Raw genomic sequence first — 22,681 nt, 5'->3', positions numbered from 1 at the left:
CTTAAAAACACCTAATTGCCTCAAAGGGATGTACGTGTTTTCCTTGTGGCCTCTTCTTGAGCTTCCTGTTGGGATATACTCTGAAATTTAAAGATCCCAACTTCAGAGCAAGCAGAAGGAAATAGTAATTGCTGAGGGCAATTTTACGGTATTACTACTAATTGTTTTCCTTTGGGTGTGGGGGAAAGTCTGGATACAGTGTGTGTGATGTAGCTGTGTGGACCAGGAGCGGTTTGGCTGGTGTTGATGGGTGAATACAGGCAGCGTGGCCAGAGCAGTCTGGCTTTTAAAGCTCAGCCTTAGAAAAGGTGGGAAAACAAGGYGCAGTGCATGAGTACTTAACGATTTGGAGTGTGTAGTGGAAGGGCCAGCTGCATTTGTTCCCTTGCAGCTACCTAAAACACGTACAGCTGCGACCCTGAGAACTGCTGACCAGCCACAGCTCCTGAAGTGGGAGGTGTTGGGGATGTCGCAGGGCCTGCTGCAAGGTGTGGGTACCTGCCTGGTGCCGTTTGTCTGAACCGCTCTGACTCCAGTGCCCTCCAAGCCTGTCCCTAAGGCGTGGGGAAGCACGGAGTGCAGCGCTTCTCTGCAGGATCTCGCTATGGCTGGAAGGTCAGACAAGAGCAAAAGTGGCAGGTGAAGGGAAGGGTGAAGGTAAGGGATGGAGGAAGCTTCGCTCTGAAGTGAGGGACCTGCGTTTTTCTCAAGGAATGGGTCTTCAGAGCTGAAAAGTACYAAAAGTACCAAAACCAAGATCTCCGTTTTGCGTTTTCTCCCCAGCTCTGGTATTTGCAAGCATCTATCCCCTGTCTACCTTCTCATAGCACATGCACAAGCAGGATAGAAGTAAAATGTATAAACACGCCCACACGTATATACAAACGTGCGAGCAGTTATCTCTGTAAAATCAAAAGCCCCGRAAGTGTTGAAGTAGGCGACTCTGCTGCTTGTGTCCCAAAGGTGCCAAGGCAGCGCTGGGATTGCCGGCCCCGACGCCGAGCTGCTCGGGCCAYGTTGGTGTCAGGGCCTTCAGCGTTTTGCCTTTGCTGGCCGGGCGGCCGGTGTGCGCTACGCGTGTGGACACCCAGTGAGCACCCTGTCGTAAGCGGGGTTGCTGACTGGGTGGGAGTGTTAGTTCCACTATTATGCAAGGCCTGCTGCCCGGTCTAACACTTGGTATTAAATGCCATTAGCAGCCTTGGCAATGAAACGTTAGATAAGCTTCAGAAAACTGCCCTAAATCGCAGTGGCGATCGCACCCGGCGAGAGCTTTTCTGCTGATCTGGTGGCTGCGGCGCAGGCCTAGGAGCGAGGGCCTCGGCCGCCATTTCCAGGCCTCGCTTCCCTACCCGTGGCCTTCGCCTCCTGGGGGACAGCGCTTGGAGCACTGACTAGTTCCCGCCGGGAAAGTGCTGTTCAAGGGCCCAGTATTACGACTTTGTGAGGGCTTTTGATGTCTCCATGTCGTATTAGCAAGGTGTGCCCATGTAGATAGGTTAGGACAATTCTGCCCCCTGCAAAGGCGGTAGAGAGCCTGCGCTAAACCATAGAAGGAAATAACGCGGTCATGTTTTGAAAGAGGAGATGAGCATTCCTTGTTTGAAAGGAAGCCAGGAGAGGTGCTTTGCCCTGCAGCTAGGAATCCAGGCTACCTTACTGTCCAGTAAGGAGCCTTTTGCTCCTGTTGTGAGTAATTAGAGTGCAGAAACTTTGGACCCATGCTAACGTGGTTGCTGGAAGCAGTCTGACTCCAATACTCTTTGCTCATGTTTTGCAGCATGCTTTTTTCCACCCCCCCCTCCATTTTCAGTCACATTTACCGTGTTATCCATACAGTGCACTTCCCATAATATGTTGAATTTCCATGCTTTGGAAAGGTATTTTTGATGCAATTGAACTGTTTACCAAGGCGAACGAAAGTCTGTACGATGACTGCTGTCATTTTAGAATTAGAAGGGGAAAAAAAAAAAAAAGAGACGGGATTTCTCTCTTCCAGCGTGATCATCTAATATGTGCTGACACCATCCGAGCCGCCTGTCATCTTTGGCAAYGAGCAGCCCTGGTGGCTACCCCTTTACAAGCCGAGCTATTGTTAAATGCGTCGCCTAGACATGCAGATGTCACGTTGCTAAATGCGATGAAGATGTGGACGTCTGTTTGTTAACGGATAAGATGGTCGGGCTCGCACGCAGCGCCGGCTGCGCTGGAGTACGTAACTCCTGTGGTTTCCAACCGTRCTTATCAAGGGTGGGGACTGTGTCTGAGGAGGGTGTTGCTGCTAATCGGCAGCTTCATGTGCCAATAGCACATAGATAGACGGAGGGCACAGGCTCTTTCTCCTCCTAACAGTTACTCTAACTGGGCGGAGGAAGAGAAGTCATTTAAGGCAAGGTGGGAAAGTTAAACTTGCTGCTCARGAAAAGGAAGATACTAAAAAGATGGGGAGATATCACAGAGGGATGGTAGCAAGTGGGGACCTCGTGGCCATCCCCTGGATTTTGGTATTTGTGTTCACCATTAACAAGGATGAGTCTTTCAGAGGTTTCTTTTAGAAGAGGGAGAGTTTCTTCCCTAAAGGAAGTAACCTATCTACTGCATGCAAGGGTTTGCTTGATTTTTTTTTTAATAAAATACCTGCCCAAGTGTTTCAGCCTGAGGTGTCCCAAAGGCCACTGTGCAGTGTGGCGGTGTGTTGGTTACAGTGGGGCAGCCTGGCCCCTCATGGGAGCTGAGGTGGCTGCGCTCCGGCTGAGCTCCCGCTGGGGACTGACACAGGAGAGCAATGCTGGGTGGTACTGACGTGATGGGGCGCTCTGGAGAAGCCATAATACGCTGGGAATGTGTAGGAAGGATCTTAGAATCTGTATGGTGTAGTGAGGCTGGAAAGGGCTTGAAGGTTCCGTCTCCACATCAGGAAGAACTTCTTCACTGTGAGGGTGACAGCAGTGGAACAGGCTGCCCAGGGAGGCTGTGGAGTCTCCTTCCCTGGAGGTCTTCAAAACCCACCTGGATGCCGCCCTGTGCCCCGTGCTCTGGGTGTCCCTGCTGGAGCAGGGGGGTTGGACTAGTCAATCTCCAAAGGTCTCTTCCAACCTCATCAGTTCTGTGATTCTGTGATGCCGCCTGCCCAGTTTGGGCTGTCTTGGGCACCTTCCCCTCAAGGCAACTCTCCTTTGGACAGTGCCCTTCTAAGTGCATTTTCTCAGAGCCCCCTAGAAAGTTGAAAAAAATATCTGTAACGGCGTATTACGGCGTATTTAAAAGGCTTCTCTCATGAAGAAGTAAACTATTTATGGCGATAACAGAGTTTAAAAGGAATCGTATAAGTGATACTGACTTCTTTGTCAGCAAAAATTGAAGCAAAAGCTGTTCGTAGATGACATTACCTAAATGACATTACATACGTACGTCCTTTCTTTCACATTTCCTGTAATCCTGTTATGGCATTGTCCCATTACCTCAAGCACTGTCATCTTTAAATGCTGTCAAATCTTAACTGGATTGCCAAGGACATAAGAGAAGGATCTAGGTGAACCTGATGGCAATTTCAAGAACACCATAGATGCCGTTGTCTCCCACCCTACCCCCACATGGTGTATTTTCTGCAAAAACGCTTAGGCAAAGTGATGGCTCAAGTGCCTTTACATCTTTTACTGCAATGCATGTCATTCCTTTTTCATGTTCTGTAAGATACGTACCAACAGATTCAGGATTATTTCTAAACAGCCAAAACGTGTGGCAGGAAACGATGCCCCCTCCCTGGCTGCTCCAAGCCCAAATTCAGGAACTCTCGCAAAGTGCCCTGGGCTCTAGGTGCAGTTCAGTGCAACATCACAGTGTTAATTACTATTAATGCTATTGCTCTTTTATTGCATTACTGCTAAAAATGRTTGAGGGCCAGTTTCTTTTACTCTGACCATGAATGTTCTGCTGTGGTTTTTGAAAAGTAACATTAGACGTTGCAGTGGATTGGAAAATGGAGGAATTAAAACTTATGCCATTTACCTTGTGAAATATTCAGTGCTCTTAAACTTCAGGAGCAGGAAACACTCGTGCTGAAGCAACAGCCTGTTTAAACTGGCAGGCAACATTGTCCAGTTAGTAGTAGTCGTGATAATGTGAGGGCCAGGGGCAGGAACTGTCGTTTTCGTTATCTGTCCTTGCAGTGCTTAGTTGCAAGGGACTCTTGCCCAGATGGAGGCCACAAAACGTGGCTGTGGCACCAATGACAACAACAACTAACCTGCAGTGCTCGCTTTGGTCACTGTGCCCATGTACATCTGCATGTGTGCCCAGGGCTAGCTATTCCCTGGGGGCACGCGGCTGGTGGGGGCTCCCYGCGTGCCCAAAACGGAGCTGGGAAGCAAGAGTTGACCCTCGTGGAGGCCACCAAGGTGCCTTGTCCTGCAGTGCCCTGTGTTGGTTTCCCGGCCCTCGGCCGCAAGAGCTCATTTGCCTGCAAAACCTGAAGCGCCAGCACAAGTACAGTGCTGCTTCTCCGCTCCCCTTCCCCAGCTGCCCGCATTTAAGGCTCAGGCTGTCCTACAAAATCCCTTCTCTTGGAGACCTCCCATCCGTGTTAGTAGCTGAAGTTTTTGGTCCGGTCCCCCTTGCAGGTTCCCCAGGTACCCATGGGGTGTGGAGGGAGGAGAGCAGCACCCACGAAGCTGCCTTGCCCTGGCAGCCACGTGCCCCACGAGCAGCTTCGCGGCTGGGTGCAGCGCCCAGGCTGCCTTCGTCCTTCCTCCGCGGCCAGACGTGCGCCGTCTTGGCGAGCCTGGGCAGAGGGGGCTGAGCTCCTAGTTCCCTTTTTTGGTGTATTGTCAGAGCAAAGCGGCGGTGATGGCAAGGGGCCAGGAAGGGAAATCTCTCATGGGTGAAGCGCCCGAGAGCTGCTCCCTGCCCAACAGCAGCTGCCTTCCCCTGGCCCAGCGCAACGCTGCGGGTACGAAGGCAGGGATTTCAGTCTCAGTGCCACTAAAGAGCAGGGCCCGGGTCCAGAAATTTTCCTGCTGAAAAGCTCAGTGGAACAGGCCTCGGAGTAAGCTGGTAGTCAGCCCAAGAGAAGATATCTTAATATGGCCGTACAGACGACAGAGAAGATTATTCAATTAATCAGTCTAGGTTAGGGCTTTTTATTGCTATCTGTTACTGGTATCTAAGTGCTGGCAGTTACAACATTTAATTGCATTTTCCTGTAACAAAATGCTTATYTTGCTAAAAGATGGGATTCTCTACAGTCTGTTTCCTCTACTGAAAATCCTTGTTTTCGTTTTGTTCTTTACCCTCAGTGAAGCCCTAATGCCTTCACTGGTGAGAGTGCAGAGGCCTCCGAGGTAGATCTTCCATTGAAAGTCTCCTCTTGGAGAGTCTCCTCATTGGCAAGTGGCCCAGGCCCCATCTCCCATCCCAGTGCTGCTGAGGAGGACGGATCTTCCCACCCATTCTTTTTTAAAGGATGTATGAATTCCGATCTCTGCTCTACATCAAGGCAGGACAGATGCTTTATCCGTGAGGGTAATATGTGATTCCTTCCGTGCTACAAGATGAGCTGGAGATACCTCCCGTCGCTCCATCCTGACAGAGCCAGGCTAGCACAAAGCCTATGCAAAATCATCATCAAATCCTATTAGAGGTGGGAAATATCTCTTAGATCATCTCATTCATTTCCCTGCCAACGCTCGACTGTTCATGATAGTTAATTTTCTAGTGCCTGCCTCTGACTCCCTCGGTGACTGTAGGTCTGTTATTTTGCCTTGGGGTTGTCACTGCGACTTCCTCTCGTGTTTCCAAACGGGGCTTTGTGATTTTATTTGGTGCTTGCCTGTAAAAGTGCTTCTCTGGGCTTCTCCTGGGTTGTGCTGGGGAGTCAACTGAAGAAACGGCTGCAGCTCCTGCCTTTATTACGTTTATTTGTCCTGGAAAATATTCCTGAGTGCGGAGCTGAGCTTTGCAGGCCCTTTGTGAAGCTCCGGATATTGTGCATTAGAAGTCGCTCTATAGAGGGCTGTGGGATTCCCAGTTGCTTCTCCACGCACGGTGCAGAGGAGGGCGGCCCGGGCAGGGGGCTGTGGGCACCGTTGGGCTGCAGCAAGGGCTTGTTTGCAGTTTCCCACCTTTGCCAYGTGAGCGAGTTTCCAGGGGTGATCAGATCACCCCCTGGATGAATCACCCTGCACATTTCGTCATTGCAAAATCCAGGCAGCAAATACCCATGGCTATGCAGATGTGCACGCAAGGATTGAAGTGGGGAGAGAAAGAAAAGGAAAATCAAAAGAAAAAAAGTGCACCAACAAGTGAAGGCACAAAATTCTCCGAGGCCTGCGAGGCCCAGCCTGCCGCAGCCCTGCAGGTGCAGCCGCCGCTACCTGCTGCAGAATCAGGAAACAGAAACGTGAAAAAGGAGGTTTCTGTTCCGCAGTCGGTGGGGTTTCCATGCCGGCAAGGCGGCTTCCGTGAGACACTTCCCCTTTGGGCAGCGCCGCGCCGGCGGCGTTCTCAATAAGCGCCTGCCCTCAAGTGCCGGCCCGAAGGTGACAAAATCCGCTCGGCGGCAGAACGAAATCACTAATTGAAGCTGTTTATAGCACTGAGCAGGTGCAGGTTTCCTGAGCGCTGGCTTCGCGCGGGCCCGYGGCGCGTGCGGGCGCCGGAGCCTTCCCGGCGGCCTCCCGGATCCGCGGCGCGGGCAGAGCCCGGCCGGCCCCGGCGGCGCGGCAGGTCAGGCCGGCGGCTGTCGCGCCGCCAGCATGAGAAGCGCGAGCTGTCGATAGCGACCCGCGTTTGCAGGAAATCTGAGGGCCTTCTAATTAACTGAGGATCTCTAAATTAGAGCCAAGCCGCTCGACAAGCCCCCTCATATGCCTTAAGTGTCAGGGCTCGGGTGATCACTGCATCTAACAAGCGTCTGATTTTTAACAGCGGCTGCGAGACTCAATCAGCTCCTAATGGCCGGGATTCAAAACGTGGCGGTGCATTTTTCAGCTCCCACTCTGCAATGAATATTCTTTGTTCCCTGCTCAAATATTCTGGTGCTTTTCTTAATTTCGGGCTTCTGCCTTGCAGCGGCTCCTCTTCCTTGCGCAGGCGGCTGGTCGCGCGTGGCCGTCGGCCTCTGCTCACTCCTCCCTCTCATCAGGGCGTTTCRGAAATGCTCTCGTTCTTGCCCCCGACGTATCGGCAGCGCTGGGGGGTTAACAGAATTTTATAATTAGAAAGAAAACCACCTTTAAACAGACCCCTGCGTAATAACGTCTGAAACGTGGTTTCACTTTAGCTTTAAGAGCCCGCTCCTCACGGTGGCAAATTCGGTTTGCAAGTGCACCTGATGTTGACCKCCCCCGCGCCGCCGTTTTTACGGCGCGGCAACTGCAGGGGCTTTGGCGCCGGCGCTGCTCGTGACGCCGCGGCGCGCGAGCCCAACGCGGCTCCTTGCAGCTCCGCGCGCCGCTGAGCGGGACCCTGCGCGCGCCGGCGCTGCCGCGCGGAGCCGCGCGGCCACTTCTCCCTCCTTGGGAAGGTCGCAGCGTAAACCCCTCGGCAAGCAGGAATTAGGGACAGATAAAGGCCACTCAGGAAGGTAGAGAGTTAATCAACAACTCTTGAAGACTTCCCCGCGTGTGTTTATGTTCAGCTACTTAGCCGTRCCTTGGTAATTATTCATTTGGAAGAGAATATAAATCCTGCTGCCTAATTTTTCTTCTAAAAATTTCTCGAAGTAATCAGATCCTGAAGTGCATATTCTGTTCCGGTGGTTTTATCAGTAAATCACATTTTTATCATTTATCAGCAAAAGTTAGATTTAAGCATCCTCACTGTAATGTTTGAAATATGAACATTTGTTTCAATGGTACTGTGCCAATCAATAATCTTCCAGCTTGACTCAGCTATCAATTATTGCTGCAATTATTTGTCTAGTTGGATATTTAAAATGTCATCAGAAAGAGATGATTACATATTCTGGAAAGCGAGGCACTGTATAATCAGATGAACTGAATCCCGTTAAATGTAGTGTGGTGCTAACCTGTCCTTCAAAGCGGAATTCGGCAGCCGCAACTGAAACAACAGCTTTCTGCATTATTGTAAGGAAACAGATCTTAACCTTGGAACAGTGTATGTTATTGGGGTCGGGTAATACTTGGTAGAGGAGACCTTGCAAGCCTGGAAATTGAATCAGCCGCACTGACATGAAGGAGGGATTTTTTTTTTTATTTTTTGGAGGGGGAGGAGGGCTGGTTTTGTTGGATTTCATCTGCAAATCTATAAATAAGAAAATCCCCTCTTTATCTTCCATCCTGTGAATTTAAACTCCTGAGCCTGCATCACCAAATTTTCATATGCCCTTTTTGCATTCCTTGACTTGATATATGTACAGTAAATACTCTCTGTGCCCTGAGAATGCAATAAAGCTGTAGCAATTCTTGCAAGTCTTCCATCCTCCAAACTTCAGATATCCTGAGTATTATATCATTTTCAGCTTCAAGGATATCTAGGCTATGGAGAGGAGACCAAATAAAACGGAGGAGACCAGACAACTTTACGACACCTCCTGGTCCTATTTGCAAAGCAGAGAAAAATTATCAATTCTGCTAATACTCTGTCGTGCGAGTTAGGAGGCTGAGTGCTACAGTGGTTCAGCACTTGCTGTGCTTGCAACTCCGTGGTGACATTGAACTTGCTCAGGGACAGAATAAACCTTTGCCTCCCTAACAGATGATTTGCAGGCAGAGATGAAGTTTTGGGGGACCTCCCATTCCCCTGACCTATTTTGTCACTTTGCTTTGCGGCTCTCTAAATACCATTAATTTGAAAGTGAAAGGAAAGTGAGCCAAAGGGGAAGGCTGGCTGAAGAGGGAGAGGCTGAAGAGGGCCTGTTTTGAGGAAAGGAAGGTGAAATAACACTCTGAAGGAGAAGGGTGCCGGATCTCCATACTCTCTTCCCTGCACCTTGTGCGCTCCACAGGACAAACCTGGTGAAAAGCAAGGGAGCTGGGCAGCCAGSAGTGAGCAAGCTTTCAATGCCCGAGTTTAGTGCGGGGATAAAGCCAAACGAGCCCGTGCAGGTGCCTGTGGTGYGTTGGTCCCTGGAGCTTCTCCGCACTCGGTGCCCTGGCCCTGAGTGCCCCCGCAGCGGGAACCTTCGCGGCCGCCTCTCCCTGGATGGCCCTGCCTGGCTGTCAGGCCAGGACCACGTGTTGGCCCCGTGGAACAACCCCTTTGCTTGGGCCGGGCCCGTGGGGCCGTGGGCTGYGTGGCTCCGTGCGCGCCGTGGCTCCGCGGGAGGCTCGAGGCCGGGCAGCCTCAGCCTCCGCGTGCTGGGGGAGCCTCCCACAGCAACTGGAGCAGCAGCGGCTGACRCGGCAAACGCTGCCTGGAAATGAGGAGGGGGTGATGAGCGGCTTCAGCCACAGGGAAACGCTTCTGCAAGGAGGAGACATGCTGGGAGGAGAGCGGCCCTCRTCCCTCCCGGGGAGCAGGGTGCCACACGGATCCGGAATGTCCATGCAGATCCAAAATGTCCGTGCATCRGGGCGCCTTGGCCTCCTCCGGCAGCAGCCCGGCCGCCCCTGCGCGCACACAGGCGAGATCCCTGCGAGCAGGGGTGTTTGCCRCGCGGGATACACGGAAGAGATGCCCTCATGCTGCACACACTACTGTAAGCATTGCGGGGCGGCGGGTATGGAGTTGCTGGCCCAGGCCAAAAAGTTGCAAACCAACTCGTGGCTGCGAAGCCGAGCGAGGCAAAGATGAGATGGGAACCGGGAGAAGTGCCACAGTTGAGGAGCTGGAACCAGTCCCTTGGTGCTTGGCCTCTTGTGACRGCGCTGGAACCTGCGAGGCCGAGTTGGTGTGTTTAGAAAAAGAAACTTTCTGATGTCTGCTCTGCCTTTTATTTGGGTTTAGCTGTCAGAGGAGGAAAGCAAGAAGAGAAGGGAGCCAACGGGAGGTAGAAAAGGAAACCATTCATCATGGCGGTGTATGAGGATGAATAAAATAATTTGGAACCTCTCTGTAGCTGGATAATTACGTCGTGTTTAAAAAGTGAATTATTAACTTGATTGTCCCTAACAGCTATTGGGTAAATAGGTAATTATGGACTGTTGAAACAAGGTATTGTTTACTGCATGGTCGGGTTAGACTTTGAAGGAACTTTGATGCTCTGTCAGGTCAAGGCCAAGATGAGGTTCCTTCTGTGGTGGGTCACTGGCCAGATAGGCCTTCCTGGCTGCTGAAGGAGAAACCTGCCCAGGAGAGCAGCTGAAGCTAGGTGCAGCTGCAGAAAAAAATGCAGAAATCTGATATTTTAAAAATCTTCATCCAACAGCCTCACAATCGGTGTCGGAGAAGTGTCCAGGTGGCCGCGGAGCACGTGGGCCTGCCCTGCAGGGCCGCTGCCCCGGGGGACGAGCSGCGAGGTGGAAACGAAAGCAGCGCTTATGGAACTGGCCTGGTATTTTTAGGCAGACTAGATGGTATCAGCAGCGGGTTCCTCTTAGCGACCTGACAGGACAGTATAGCTGGTCGTGTAGGTGCTGCTGCCTGCATGGGAGGCTGTTGGAGTCCCGTGCGTTGATGCTGGCGTTTCTCCATGCCCGTGGCGTTAGCGTGTAGGGTGCTTATTTGTGCATGATCAGTTCTCATTTGCTTGAGGGATTTCTCTTAGAATTTTTCAGAGCTGAATCTGAAGCCCAGCATTGTTTTCTGAACCCATCGATTGCAATTCCGCTCTGTTCCTCGTTAATCAAGAAGTGACAGATTTCCGCCCCCTTTAACTTCTGAAAAAGCACAAAATCAGTCCTAGCCTGATACCTGACTTGCCAAGTTGGAGCTCGAAACATTTTTTTTCTCCCTTTTTTTTTTTTCTTTTTTTGTGGCCAAATCATAATCGCTTGGAAAACGGTGCCAGGCTTTGAGGTCAGGCCAACGTGACTGGCAGCCTGGGGTGCTCCTGGGGGACGCAGACCCGGCTCCTCCTGACCCACTTCTCTCACCCTTGCCAATGATCTAGTTTGTGCCTTCTCCTCATGTAATAGTTGGGGGTGGGAGGTAGATTTGGTTTTTTTTCTAGATGAAGAAAAGTAAGTAAACACACAAAGTGCTTTGAGACTAACATCCGAAAGCCATCCTGCTCCTTTTTCCAGGGAGGGTCAAATACCGGCTGCGGTTCCAGTGGGCTTTGGGTGGACCCATCACTTCAAGTCTTCYTGACTTTCTCCAAGGCTCCTCCAAGTTAGGTTAGGCCCAAGTAACTTACGCTTGGCCATCAGGCTTTTAAACGTGGCACATGAAGTGGACAGTGGGATCCGGTGCCCTCTGAGAACAGACGGGCAGCTGCTTGGGAGCAGTTTGCTTTGCCCTTGGGGCTCCTGTTGGAGCAGGAGCTTGCTGGGAGCAGGTGCCACCTCCACACGCGGGCACTGAACGGGGCAAAACGGGCAGGATGCCGCCCGGGAGAGGCCGGAGCCGCCTGCACTGGGTGCCCCTCGCAGCCCCGCTGCTCATCGCGCTCTGAACGCCCTTCCTCAGCGCGAGGGGAAACCGCAGAGACYGGCGGAGCGGAGAGGCCCGAGCGGCGCCGGCAGTGACCGGCCCTCTGGAGCAGGAGGGGGCCGCCGCACCACCGCTTCCCCCRCCGGTTTTGGGGGAGAAAAAGGTGATTTTTTGGCGCTAGTGATCCAAATTGCAAATAGCCAAGTGGCGAGGTTGTGGCAATGGCAGCTCTATTTTTATTATAGTTGCTCTAGTCTTCTTTTTTGGGGGAGCAGAATGAGGGGATTAGCATGGCGGCACGATGCTTTTTCAAAATGGAGTCTTTTAAAAAGAGTTTTTAATGAAAAGAACGATGTTCTTGAGAATAGGTATTGAAAATATTTTAACATTATCATTGAAATGATTTCAGAGAGYTTAGATTTGCCAAATACTTTATTTTCAGAAAGAAAAAGGAATTTCTGAGTTTTTTTTTAATTATCCTTTAATTATCTTATCAATAGATCATGGATAAACCATAACAGAAAGGCGAGTAAAAACAGAAAATGAGAATGAGACTCCCTCAAAGCAAAACATCTTTTAGCTGTTTGTTGTTTGCCACAATCCCGCCAGGCCCAGGACATAACGTCAGCTCGATTTTCCCCCAAAATGGGCTTTTCTTGCAGAGTAGGAGYGTGTCACCATGATGCAGGGCTACAGGATTAGCTTCTAGAGAGCTTCATGGAAGGACACTCTGTTTCTTGCGTTCATTAACTGGGATCATTCAGCCCATTTCACCTCTTGGCTGCAGCAGGTCCGAAGGCCTCRCTTCAGCCCGAGACTGGCTTGTGAAGACACAAATCCAGCCCGATATTTATTAAATACCACAAGGACATTGACGCCAGTATATGCAGAGCAGAACATCAGAAGCAATAAACAGAAAGGATTAGAGAGAAAGTGCCCTGTAGTACATAAAAGCAGCTACCATTATTTATTATTGTTATTACTATTATGACAACAATAGTAGAGCTGATAATAACAGTGCTAACAGCTACTTATAAGCAGTTAATAATGTACTAGGTTAATAGTGTGCCTTTTGCAATCTGGACAATCAGGAGGAAGAATTAGTGCGAGGAGGAAAAATATGTTTGGACAGTTAGAATTTCCCCGGTTTAAACCGATGCTCCGAACTAGCAGGAAAAGGTGAGTCAGAAACCAGCAGCTCTTTCTTGCAAAGAGAGAAGTGGGCTGCGGGGCGGCGGAGGGGACCGCGTCCGCGCCGGTTCCTGCGTCCCGGCAGTGCCGCTTTGGTCCTCTGCAGTTGATGGGATAGCAACAGTACGGATTTCCAGGGAAAAAAAAACAGGGTTGACAAGCCAGATGGAGAAGAAATGAATCAAGTACAAGTGGTAACAATTAACGCCATTTTCTTCTTCCCCCCCTTTAAATACCATAACAACTCAAAATTTATCAGTCCAAAAATCAAGCAGTCGTTTGACATTAAAGCTGAATAAAGAAATTCCTGGGTTTGGCTCAGGCTGTTCCTCCAATATATTTTTTTTTGTGGCAAGCAGAAGGCGTGGGGAGATGTTTGCTCCAGGTTGCAGGTGTTCAGGTCCCAGTGGTTTTGTGTTTTCGGTGGTCGGATAGCAAGGGCCRTGGATGTGCCCTTTAGCTCCAGCTCCGGGCGACGTGGTAAAGACGGGGGCTTGGCTTAGCACCGGCCGGGATTTTGAGGGCAGAAGAGCCGTTTTGTGGTACAGACCCCAGCTCCGAAGGCACCGCAGGAGCGACACCTCCGTGGTCAGCAACAGGGAGGGCCTGGCTGGAGACTTTGTTCTGATGGACGTTTCTGGCTGGGGGGTTCTCCAGGGGAGCGATTGGAGCTGTGAGTGCAGTCCCATGCAGACCCCGCTGCCTGTACTCCATCGCTGTGTCCTCTTTAAGCATTTCCCATTGTGTTCTTGTGTGCAGAAACACTGGGGAAATTTGGCTTGCTCAGTCCTGTGTGTTTGAGGGTGGACCCTGCCCGCCTCTCTGATGCCTGTTGTTGTTAATGCCCAGCTCGGGCTGTCCCTGGTGGATAATTCCTGCATGGAGCACAGCTCTTCCCAACGTGGGCTCCGGAGTCACCCTGACACGCTCCCGAATTTGTCACGGCAGCTCTGTGAAGCGTTGCGGCGCCCGGCGAGCAGCTCCTCTGGATCTAGCCCTAACTTTTAAGAAATGAAGACAGCTCTTCCAAGGCGCGTTGGCACGCGGATGCGTATTATTCCATTACTCACTTGGCAATGGCTGGACCTGTATGCCTGGCTCCAGCAATTCTTTTTTTCCCCTCGCAGCAGTGGCATCTAGTTGACAGCTTCTCCTCCCAGCTGGTCTTTTCYCCAGCTCCTCGTCTGCCTTTGCTGCTGGTAGCTGTGGACGTGGCCGTGGGTCCTGACCGAGGTGCCCTATATTGCGCTCCTAGACGCCGCCTTTCTTGGACTCATGTGCAGGGGTGCTCTGTGTGTCGGGGAGCCCCGTAAAGAACCATTTCATTTGCTTCAGAAAAGCCCCTTCCTGCTGAAAGCAGACATCTCGTCATATTGGACTGAGTAATTGTGCCAGCTGCCCTTAAAGGCACTCAAATGCCAATATCCGTTCCACTCGTTTGCTAGCATTTTTCAGATCAGAAGCTAAATTCATCACTCGTGTTACTGGTTGAATCACTTTTCTCTGGGAGATGGAGGGTGATAACTGTCCTTCTATCTTTCCTGGGCTGCAACTCATACACTGAACAGCGTTCTGSTGAAATGCAGTGCTGTGTCCTCAGATATGTGACCTGTCATTTGCTGGCTGGGATGTAAAATAGTGAATAAATCTGTAGTTGTTTGCAGGGGAGATAGTTAATACTTCACTGAGAAATTAAACTGTTTTCACTAGGTGGAACCAGACATATTTCTTCAAGGTTTGTATTAGCCCTGAGTGTGTTTTTGGTATCCCTCGTGGAGCAGCAGCTCTGCTCTGGTAGAAGGACACAGCAGTCCTTGGTGCAGCRCTCCTGGGTGAAGGTGTCACCACTTTCGGTGGCTTTTTTTCTGATCCATCAGACCCCGTGAGCCAGGTCCCCAGTTCTGACAGGGCTCTAAGGAGGCGAGATGGCCAAAAGCGCTGCCTTTTACCCGGCTCTTGCCCGTGGCTGCCGGGACCAACTTGGTTTCCTGCTTGCGCCAGAGCGGTCGCGCGTCTCTTCCAACGTTCATCAGCACACGAGGGCCTCAGGAGGGATGATTTCCTCCTGAAGTACGAAGAAAATTATCAGTGAAATTGACTGAGAGGGAAAATGTACACACACACAAAAAAATGTGAATGATAACTGGAAGCTTTTGATAAAGAGTTTTACTAGCTGTCCAGGAAGAAGAGGGCAACTTTGGCCWAAATCCAAAACCCACTTCACCTGATTCAGTAGTGAGATGAGCACAGCAATTAGATATTAAAATAAAAAATCAATGTATGACGATTTTGAAAATGGAAAACAGATAGCAATCAATCTCAAAGAGAAACGATGAGCAGAGAACTAATAAGGGGAGCCAAAGATGCAGAGGGAAAACTGCCTGGTGCCGATGAGGAGGGTAAGAAAGATTTTCAGTGCCCTGGGGAAAAAAGAAATCCTAGGAGCAGTTAAGCTCATTTTAGATGAAAGAAACAGTAAGGTAGAAATGCTTAATARTATTTCTGTTGTGGATCTGGGAAGAAACAGTGTCATGTTTCTGTATCACATGCGGGTGACGCCTTTTTTTCTAGCTCATTAGTAGCCAAGGAGGATTTTATACAAGGTCCAGTGGAGATAAATATTTTTAAATTAAAAGGCCCTGACAACTTGCACCCGAGAATCCCTAAAGAGTTGGCATCGTGATGCTTGTTTTTATTAAAGCCTGCGTAGAGGGGAGATACTGCACACGCAGGAGGGTTGGGTCAGTAGATGGCTGGGGTGGTGGAAGGAGAAGCTGGCAGCACTTGTCCTATCTGTTCTGGCAAAATAATTGAAGAGCCGGTGTAAGATTCGATGGATAACGAATTAAAGGATAGAAATATAATTCACGCCAGTCAGCTTAGATATATGGAATATAGATGGTGTCAACTAAACGTGGTTTCATTCTTCAGGATGACAAGCCTGGCTGATAAATGTGGATGCAATGGACTTTGCGAGGCGCTCCGTGTGGTGCTGCGTGACACCCTGGCTAGAGCGGGCGGGCGCTGCGGTGCCGGCGGCGCCGCCTTGGGCGGGTGGCGAGCTGGCACGTGTCGGGGTGAGCCGGAGGGGCCTGAGCGAGGGTCACAGACTCGCAGAATGGCTGAGGCTGGAAGGGCCCTCTAGAGATCATCTAGTCCAACCCGCTGCTCCAGCAGGGACAACCAGAGCACGGGGCGCGGGGTGGCATCCTGGAGGGTTTGGGGACCTCCAGAGAGGTGGTYGGTGGGCACGGTGGGCATTGGTGCCAGGCTCCGTGGTGGTCATCATGTCGCCAGGGCCTTGGGAGTGAATAAGTCGCTACTGCCCTGGTGGACATCTTGGTTAGCCAGCTCAACCCCAATTCCCAGAAATTCCCAGGAGGACACTGATGTGAGAAGGGCTAAAATGGGTGCACAAACGTGGGGGTAGCCAATATGAATGGGACTGTGATTTCAGGAAGCTTCTTAACACTGGAGTATCACACATTTAAGCAAACCCCTATATTTTCGGCAGCCTGCGCTTTCAAGAAGGTCCAGAAAAGATCCATAAAAGTGATTGAAGCGTTGGAGGACAGGGAGGGAACGAAAGGGGCTCAAGCACTTTAATTTAGAAAAAAAAAAAAGGAAGAAATTCTGCAATGTACCTTGATTTCCGAGTGTGCCTGTGGCCTTGGGGGACTCGAGGGGACTTGCTGCTTGCCAAAAGGCTTTCAATGTATCAGGGAAAAACAGCGAAAGAGCCAATGGATGGAAATTAAAGCCAGGGGAATTCAGATAGGAACAAGATGCGTGTAACTGAGGATGATTAACTGTGGGAACTAGCTGAGGAGGGGAGACGTGGCTTCTTGGTCGCTTCATCTCTTCTGATCTGGTTTGAGTGGATTTCTCTGGATTTTTGTGCTCCACCTGAAGACAGTCGGCAGGACTGGTGGTGCTTCAGCCAAAGAGAGTGTCTTGGTGGCTTTGCAGCATAGTTGAGTGWAACTTAATATAAAAGAGGTCGGAGTACACGATCTGGTGGTCTCTTCTGACTGTAATTCCTTGAATCCAAAGGAAGTTGGTCTTTGGGTTCAAGCCCAGCTTCTGGAGGCCAAGGAGGGCAGCTTTGGTGGTGATCCATTGCGTATGCAGATAGCATGAGGTCTCCAGGAGGCCTCTGGGAAACCCATGTGGAGGCCCTGTTGCTGTGGCAGGGCCGCTCGGATAACCCGGCGTCCTGCAGGGTGGGAATAGCGCAGCGGGGCGCTGGGCGGCTGGTGGAGCGGGACTGGCGGGACGTCCCCTTCCCCGCGTGCCCCRGAGCGGCCCTGCTCCGAGGGGCCCTGGCAGGAGCAGGTGAGGCCGCCCGGCAACACGGAGCTCCTCAGGCCCCTCCAGCTCCTTCTCCTCAGCCGCAGACACAGGAATCTTCTTCCTTTCCGAATTTCCTGGCTTCGGTTTCCATCCCCTGGCTGTGTTTCTGCWKCTCRGCRCCGCGGCTCGGGCASYTSCCGGGCGCTGGGGTGGCCYAGGGCTYGGCCGAGCCAAGAGCCGCTCCGCAYGGATGATCCYGGCGAATTCGGCARGGCYRTGTCTTCCTGGCAGTGCCAAGGAGCAAGGCGGAGCGGGTGCTGGCGAGCAGCGGGTGCTCCCGGCGCTGGTCCCGGTCTGTTCGGGCTCGTTGCTYTATCTGTTTGGTCGGTGTTACTGGGGAGCTTGTGGAGCCTGCGGAGCTGCAGCTCCTGACTGCGGATCGCCGGGAGGGCCTCGAACACCTCGCCCCGAGCTGGCTTTGCCCGGGCTCGTCCACGGAACCGCTTTCCTCTCCCCGGAGCGCTCGGCAGCGCCCGGAGCCCGCGGGGCCGGCACCGGGATCTCTCCCAGCCATCCCACCGGGAGCGGAGCGGCGCTCCGAGGGTCCCCCTGCGCCACCCCGGCTTCCCGGGGCGCTCTGAGCCCCGTCACGCTCCACGCAGGGAACGTGCGGGTTATGGCCATCGTTCTCCCAGCCTGGCAGGGCTGCCTTAGACTGGAACATATCTCCAGGTGGTAATGTGGTCAGTCGATAGCTTTCATAATTAATCAAGCACTAATAGACAAATTAGAAATTGTGTCTCTTCAAAGCGGGAGGTAGAGGCAAATCGCTGGTGGATTTTAACCCTTTCACGGCTTGGCTTTATTTCCTGGTTTCGCGTTGCTCCTTTCCAAGTGGTAGGTTGTGGGAGATGGGGGAAGTTGTGTGCGTAAACATTATTCTAAATTTAAATTATTATCTTGATTACCAAACACGGATGGTGAATTGGAAACTTGTTTTTCAGAAAAGCAAATGAAGAATAATAATGCATTTTACACTCCACTAAATCAATGTAGCCCTGATTTTGCCATGCAGGAAATCAATTCTAGTCTTTATAACAGTCGAAGATGTTATGAACAAAGTAATTTTGCAAATTATGGCAAGTAACACATTTATTGATGACTGTAGTTTAGGAATTTAGAATTTGTGAGCGCTGTAATATAATAAGGCTGCACTGGCAGTAGCTGAGTGAAATACAGATTATATGGTGAAACTGTAATGCATCATTTGCTATTAGTGGACTGGTAATAATTACCAGTTTCAAAGCAGCTTTTTCCGTGTAATCTTTAGTCTCAGTCGTAACAGCCCCTCTCATTGACATTATGATTACACTAGCTGCCCTTACGATCCAGAATATCTAGTTGATGGGAATACTAAAATGTGATAGTGAACACTGTATGTTGTATCCTCATTATAAGATAAAATGCTATTTTCTCTGACCTAATATATAAAGTAGGGAAGCAAGGTAGCATTGTGTTTGTTAGCATGCTGCAGCCTGATCACGTAGCTTGTACCACGTTGTTAAAAGCTTCCACTTCATTACAGCAAAACAAGATAAAATTTTCACATTTCGGGGTTTTTTTTTTTTTTTTTGAGCACACAAATGAGCGCAGGAATGTGCAAATCCAATTGAATTTTGCTCTATTTGCGACAGATTTAGGTATTTATCTGCACTCCCATGCCTGGCACACACTAAACACGGCAACGCGTTTCATTCAAATGCCGGCTTCAGCTGAAGAATGAAATGTTAAATATTATTCCAGGAGCTTTTAAAGGGACTAAGGTGTTAAATGCCTGCAATAGATGGTTGGATCTCGCTTTATTCACCCAATTCAGATTGTCAGGCCAAATGTATAATAAGAGAAGAACCTGGAGGCGCAGAGGGAAGCTGCGATGGGTCGCTATAGCCGGCACTATAGGTTGGCTGTCAGTCATATTCCCAAGTCATTATTCAGCTCATTGTATAGGGAAAATACCCATACGAAGCTTTTCTGTTTCTGCTGCCAAGGGAGGTGGAAAACAAGGTGCTTGCAGATAGAATGTTTTCCTTCCAAATCTGCCTTGTATTTTTTTTCCCCCTATTTCCTCCCCTTCTCTTCGTATTAGGCAAATATTTGAATCCTAATTTGGGCAGCTACCATTTAATCTTGTAAAGAGATTTACCTATGAGTGGTTTATATGGAGTGGGATTATAAATGCATCGTAAAGTAAATTGCAGGTCAGGCCCCGGGTCCGTTGTGCACTCAGACACACCGTAAGCTCTGCTTGTTTTGGAAGGCTGCTGTATTTTTGTTTCTCAGCAAATCTCAGGAGCTTTTYTTTTTTTTCTTTTTTTAATCACTAAATAGCAACTCTGTAAGAACTGTTTGGAAGTAAGTGTTTATACTCATCTTAGCTCTAATTGCAATTTACCAACATTTAGGAAAAATATATGTCCCAGGGTTAAAGGGTTAAAGTGACTTATTGACAAAATCAAGAGTAATCAGTAAAAACGCACTCACCTTCGCACATCTCATACTACGCTTTGCTTGCACACAGCCCCCCAAAAGTTACTTATTTCCCTTGTTTTGCGATATATTAGAAGGGAGCCCTTTCCTCCGTCATTATTAGCCAGCTTTTTGTTTAGCCGTTTTTCAGCCTCTTGCTCTGTTATGAAGCCCACGTTATCTCTGAGAATAAACGAGGGTGAAACGGAGCGAGCCCGCCACTCGCCAGAGGGGCATTCCGCCTCCTCAGGCTCCGCTCGGCGCGAGGGAAGCGTCGCCTGGCCCCTCTCCAGCTGCGCGGCGAGCCGGGCGGCATCTTTCCCTTTCCTCCTCCCAGCCCCCCTCGCGTGCTCCGTGTTCCTTCGTTTCTCCTTTGGCTCCTTTCCCCCTTTTCCCCCTCACAGTCTCTGCGCGGGGCTGGAGCGCTCGGACGGGGTGTCCCCGGAGCGCTCAGCTCGCCTCGTGCAGTGTATACAGCAGGCGCTTGCAGCCTGAGTCATAGCTGAGATTAATTCACTTAATCGTCTTTTTTATCACTTTTTTTTTTTTTCTTTTAACTGCGGTTACCTGTTTGGATTGAGTTTTGAACCTTGGGGAAGAGAGGAAGGCAGGAAGCTGGCGCAGTTTGGCTATGGTTAACCATATCGGCCGCCCGCCCTGCCTCAGAATTACACATTGGCCGGGATTTCTGCTTTCCCATTTAGATTTAATGTTACAGAAAAGAAAGATGAGGTGGGGAAAAAAAAAAAAAAAAAAGCTATCAATCATTGATAAGCAATTCAGTAATTAAACATTCATGTTACTGTTGTATTATTTTGCAGGTAAAGATGAGCCCAGCAGCTACACGTGTACAACTTGTAAACAGCCTTTCAACAGCGCCTGGTTCCTCTTGCAACACGCACAGAACACGCACGGCTTAAGGATCTACTTAGAAAGCGAGCACGGCAGCCCCCTGACGCCACGGGTTGGTATCCCATCAGGACTAGGTGCAGAGTGCCCTTCCCAGCCACCTCTCCACGGGATTCACATTGCAGACAATAACCCTTTTAACCTGCTCAGAATACCCGGCTCGGTCTCGCGAGAGGCGTCGGGCCTGGGCGAAGGGCGCTTCCCACCCACGCCTCCCCTCTTTAGCCCTCCCCCAAGGCACCATTTGGATCCGCATCGCATAGAGCGCCTGGGTGCGGAAGAAATGGCTCTGGCCACCCATCACCCTAGTGCCTTTGACAGGGTGCTGCGACTGAACCCCATGGCGATGGAGCCGCCGGCTATGGATTTCTCCCGGCGCCTGCGGGAGCTGGCCGGCAACACGTCCAGCCCGCCCTTGTCGCCGAGCCGGCCCAGCCCTATGCAAAGGCTGCTGCAGCCCTTCCAGCCGGGCAGCAAGCCCCCGTTCCTGGCCACGCCGCCCCTGCCTCCCCTCCAGTCCGCGCCTCCTCCCTCCCAGCCGCCCATCAAGTCCAAGTCGTGCGAGTTCTGCGGGAAGACCTTCAAGTTTCAGAGCAACCTGGTCGTGCACCGCCGGAGCCACACGGGCGAGAAGCCCTACAAGTGCAGCCTGTGCGACCACGCGTGCACGCAGGCCAGCAAGCTGAAGCGCCACATGAAGACCCACATGCACAAGTCGTCCCCCATGACGGTCAAGTCGGACGACGGGCTCTCCACGGCCAGCTCCCCCGAGCCCGGCACCAGCGACCTCGTCGGCAGCGCCAGCAGCGCCCTCAAGTCCGTCGTGGCCAAGTTCAAGAGTGAGAACGACCCCAACATGATCCCGGAGAACGGGGACGAGGAAGAGGAGGAGGAGGAGGAAGAGGAGGAGGAGGAAGAGGAGGAAGAGGAGGAGGACTTGAATGAGAACGAGAGGCCGGACTACGGCTTCGGGATGAACCTGGAGGCGGCCCGTCACCACGAGAACAACTCGCGGCCCGTGGAGGAGAGCCGCTCGATGCCGGACGTCATGCAAGGTATGGTCCTGAGCTCCATGCAGCACTTCAGCGAGGCCTTCCACCAGGTCCTCGGGGAGAAGCATAAACGAGGGCACCTCTCCGAGCCCGAGGTACACAGAGACACTTGCGACGAAGACTCGGTGGCCGGCGAGTCCGACCGCATTGACGATGGGGCGGTGAACGGCCGGGGCTGCTCCCCGGGGGAGTCCGCCTCCGGAGGCCTGTCCAAAAAGCTGCTGCTGGGTAGCCCCAGCTCCCTGAGCCCCTTCTCGAAACGCATCAAGCTCGAGAAGGAGTTTGACCTGCCCGCCGCGGCCATGCCCAACACCGAAAACGTTTACTCCCAGTGGCTGGCCGGCTACGCTGCCTCGCGGCAGCTCAAGGACCCCTTCCTCAGCTTCGGCGACTCCAGACAATCGCCTTTCGCCTCCTCCTCCGAGCACTCGTCGGAGAACGGCAGCTTGCGCTTCTCCACGCCGCCGGGGGAGCTGGACGGAGGGATCTCGGGCCGCAGCGGCACGGGAAGCGGAGGGAGCACCCCCCATATTAGTGGCCCGGGCCCTGGAAGGCCCAGCTCAAAAGAGGGCAGACGCAGCGACACTTGTGAGTACTGTGGGAAAGTCTTCAAGAACTGTAGTAATCTCACTGTCCACAGAAGGAGCCACACAGGCGAGAGGCCCTATAAGTGTGAGCTCTGCAACTACGCCTGCGCCCAGAGTAGCAAACTCACCCGGCACATGAAAACCCATGGGCAGGTGGGAAAGGACGTTTACAAATGTGAAATTTGTAAGATGCCTTTTAGCGTGTACAGTACCCTGGAGAAACACATGAAAAAATGGCACAGTGACCGAGTCTTGAATAACGATATAAAAACTGAATAGAGGTATATTAATACGCCCCCCCTCCCCGCCCTGGCTCCCGGTAGAGGTTTTCTAGTCCCTTGTGATTAAAGTAATGGAAGCTAAGGATATTAAGAAAGTGCTTGTCACCAGCACACCTGTTTATTTTCTTTTTGTTCTCACCGTTTGAATGCATGATCTGTATCGGGGCAATACTATTGCATTTTACGCAAACTTTGAGCCTTTCTCTTGTGCAATAATTTACATGTTGTGTATGTTGTTTTTTTTATTTTGAATTAGACAGCATGTATGGTATGTTATGGCTATTTTTAAAATTGTCCCTGATTAGTTGCTGAGCAAACACGTTGCTGTTTCCAGTTCCGTTCTGAGAGA

At 51.2% G+C, this 22,681-nt stretch overlaps 1 protein-coding gene across 1 annotated transcript in view; it reads left to right on the top strand.

Annotated features, from left to right (window-relative positions):
- BCL11A (B cell CLL/lymphoma 11A) overlaps positions 1 to 22,633 on the top strand; it is a 122,348-nt gene extending 99,715 nt beyond the window's left edge. The window contains exon 4 of the mRNA XM_026036442.1: positions 20,325 to 22,633. Coding sequence (XP_025892227.1) covers positions 20,325 to 22,330 — 2,006 coding nt within the window. The 3' untranslated portion in view covers positions 22,331 to 22,633. The remainder of the gene's footprint in view (positions 1 to 20,324) is intronic.
- The last annotated feature ends 48 nt before the right edge of the window (positions 22,634 to 22,681 follow it).

The sequence above is a fragment of the Nothoprocta perdicaria genome, unplaced genomic scaffold (assembly GCF_003342845.1).
Source record: "Nothoprocta perdicaria isolate Ctin4 unplaced genomic scaffold, notPer1 scaffold_179, whole genome shotgun sequence".
Taxonomy (NCBI): Eukaryota; Metazoa; Chordata; class Aves; order Tinamiformes; family Tinamidae; genus Nothoprocta; species Nothoprocta perdicaria.
Note: the sequence above shows the minus strand (reverse complement) of the source record. Positions and strands in the feature narration are given on the sequence as shown.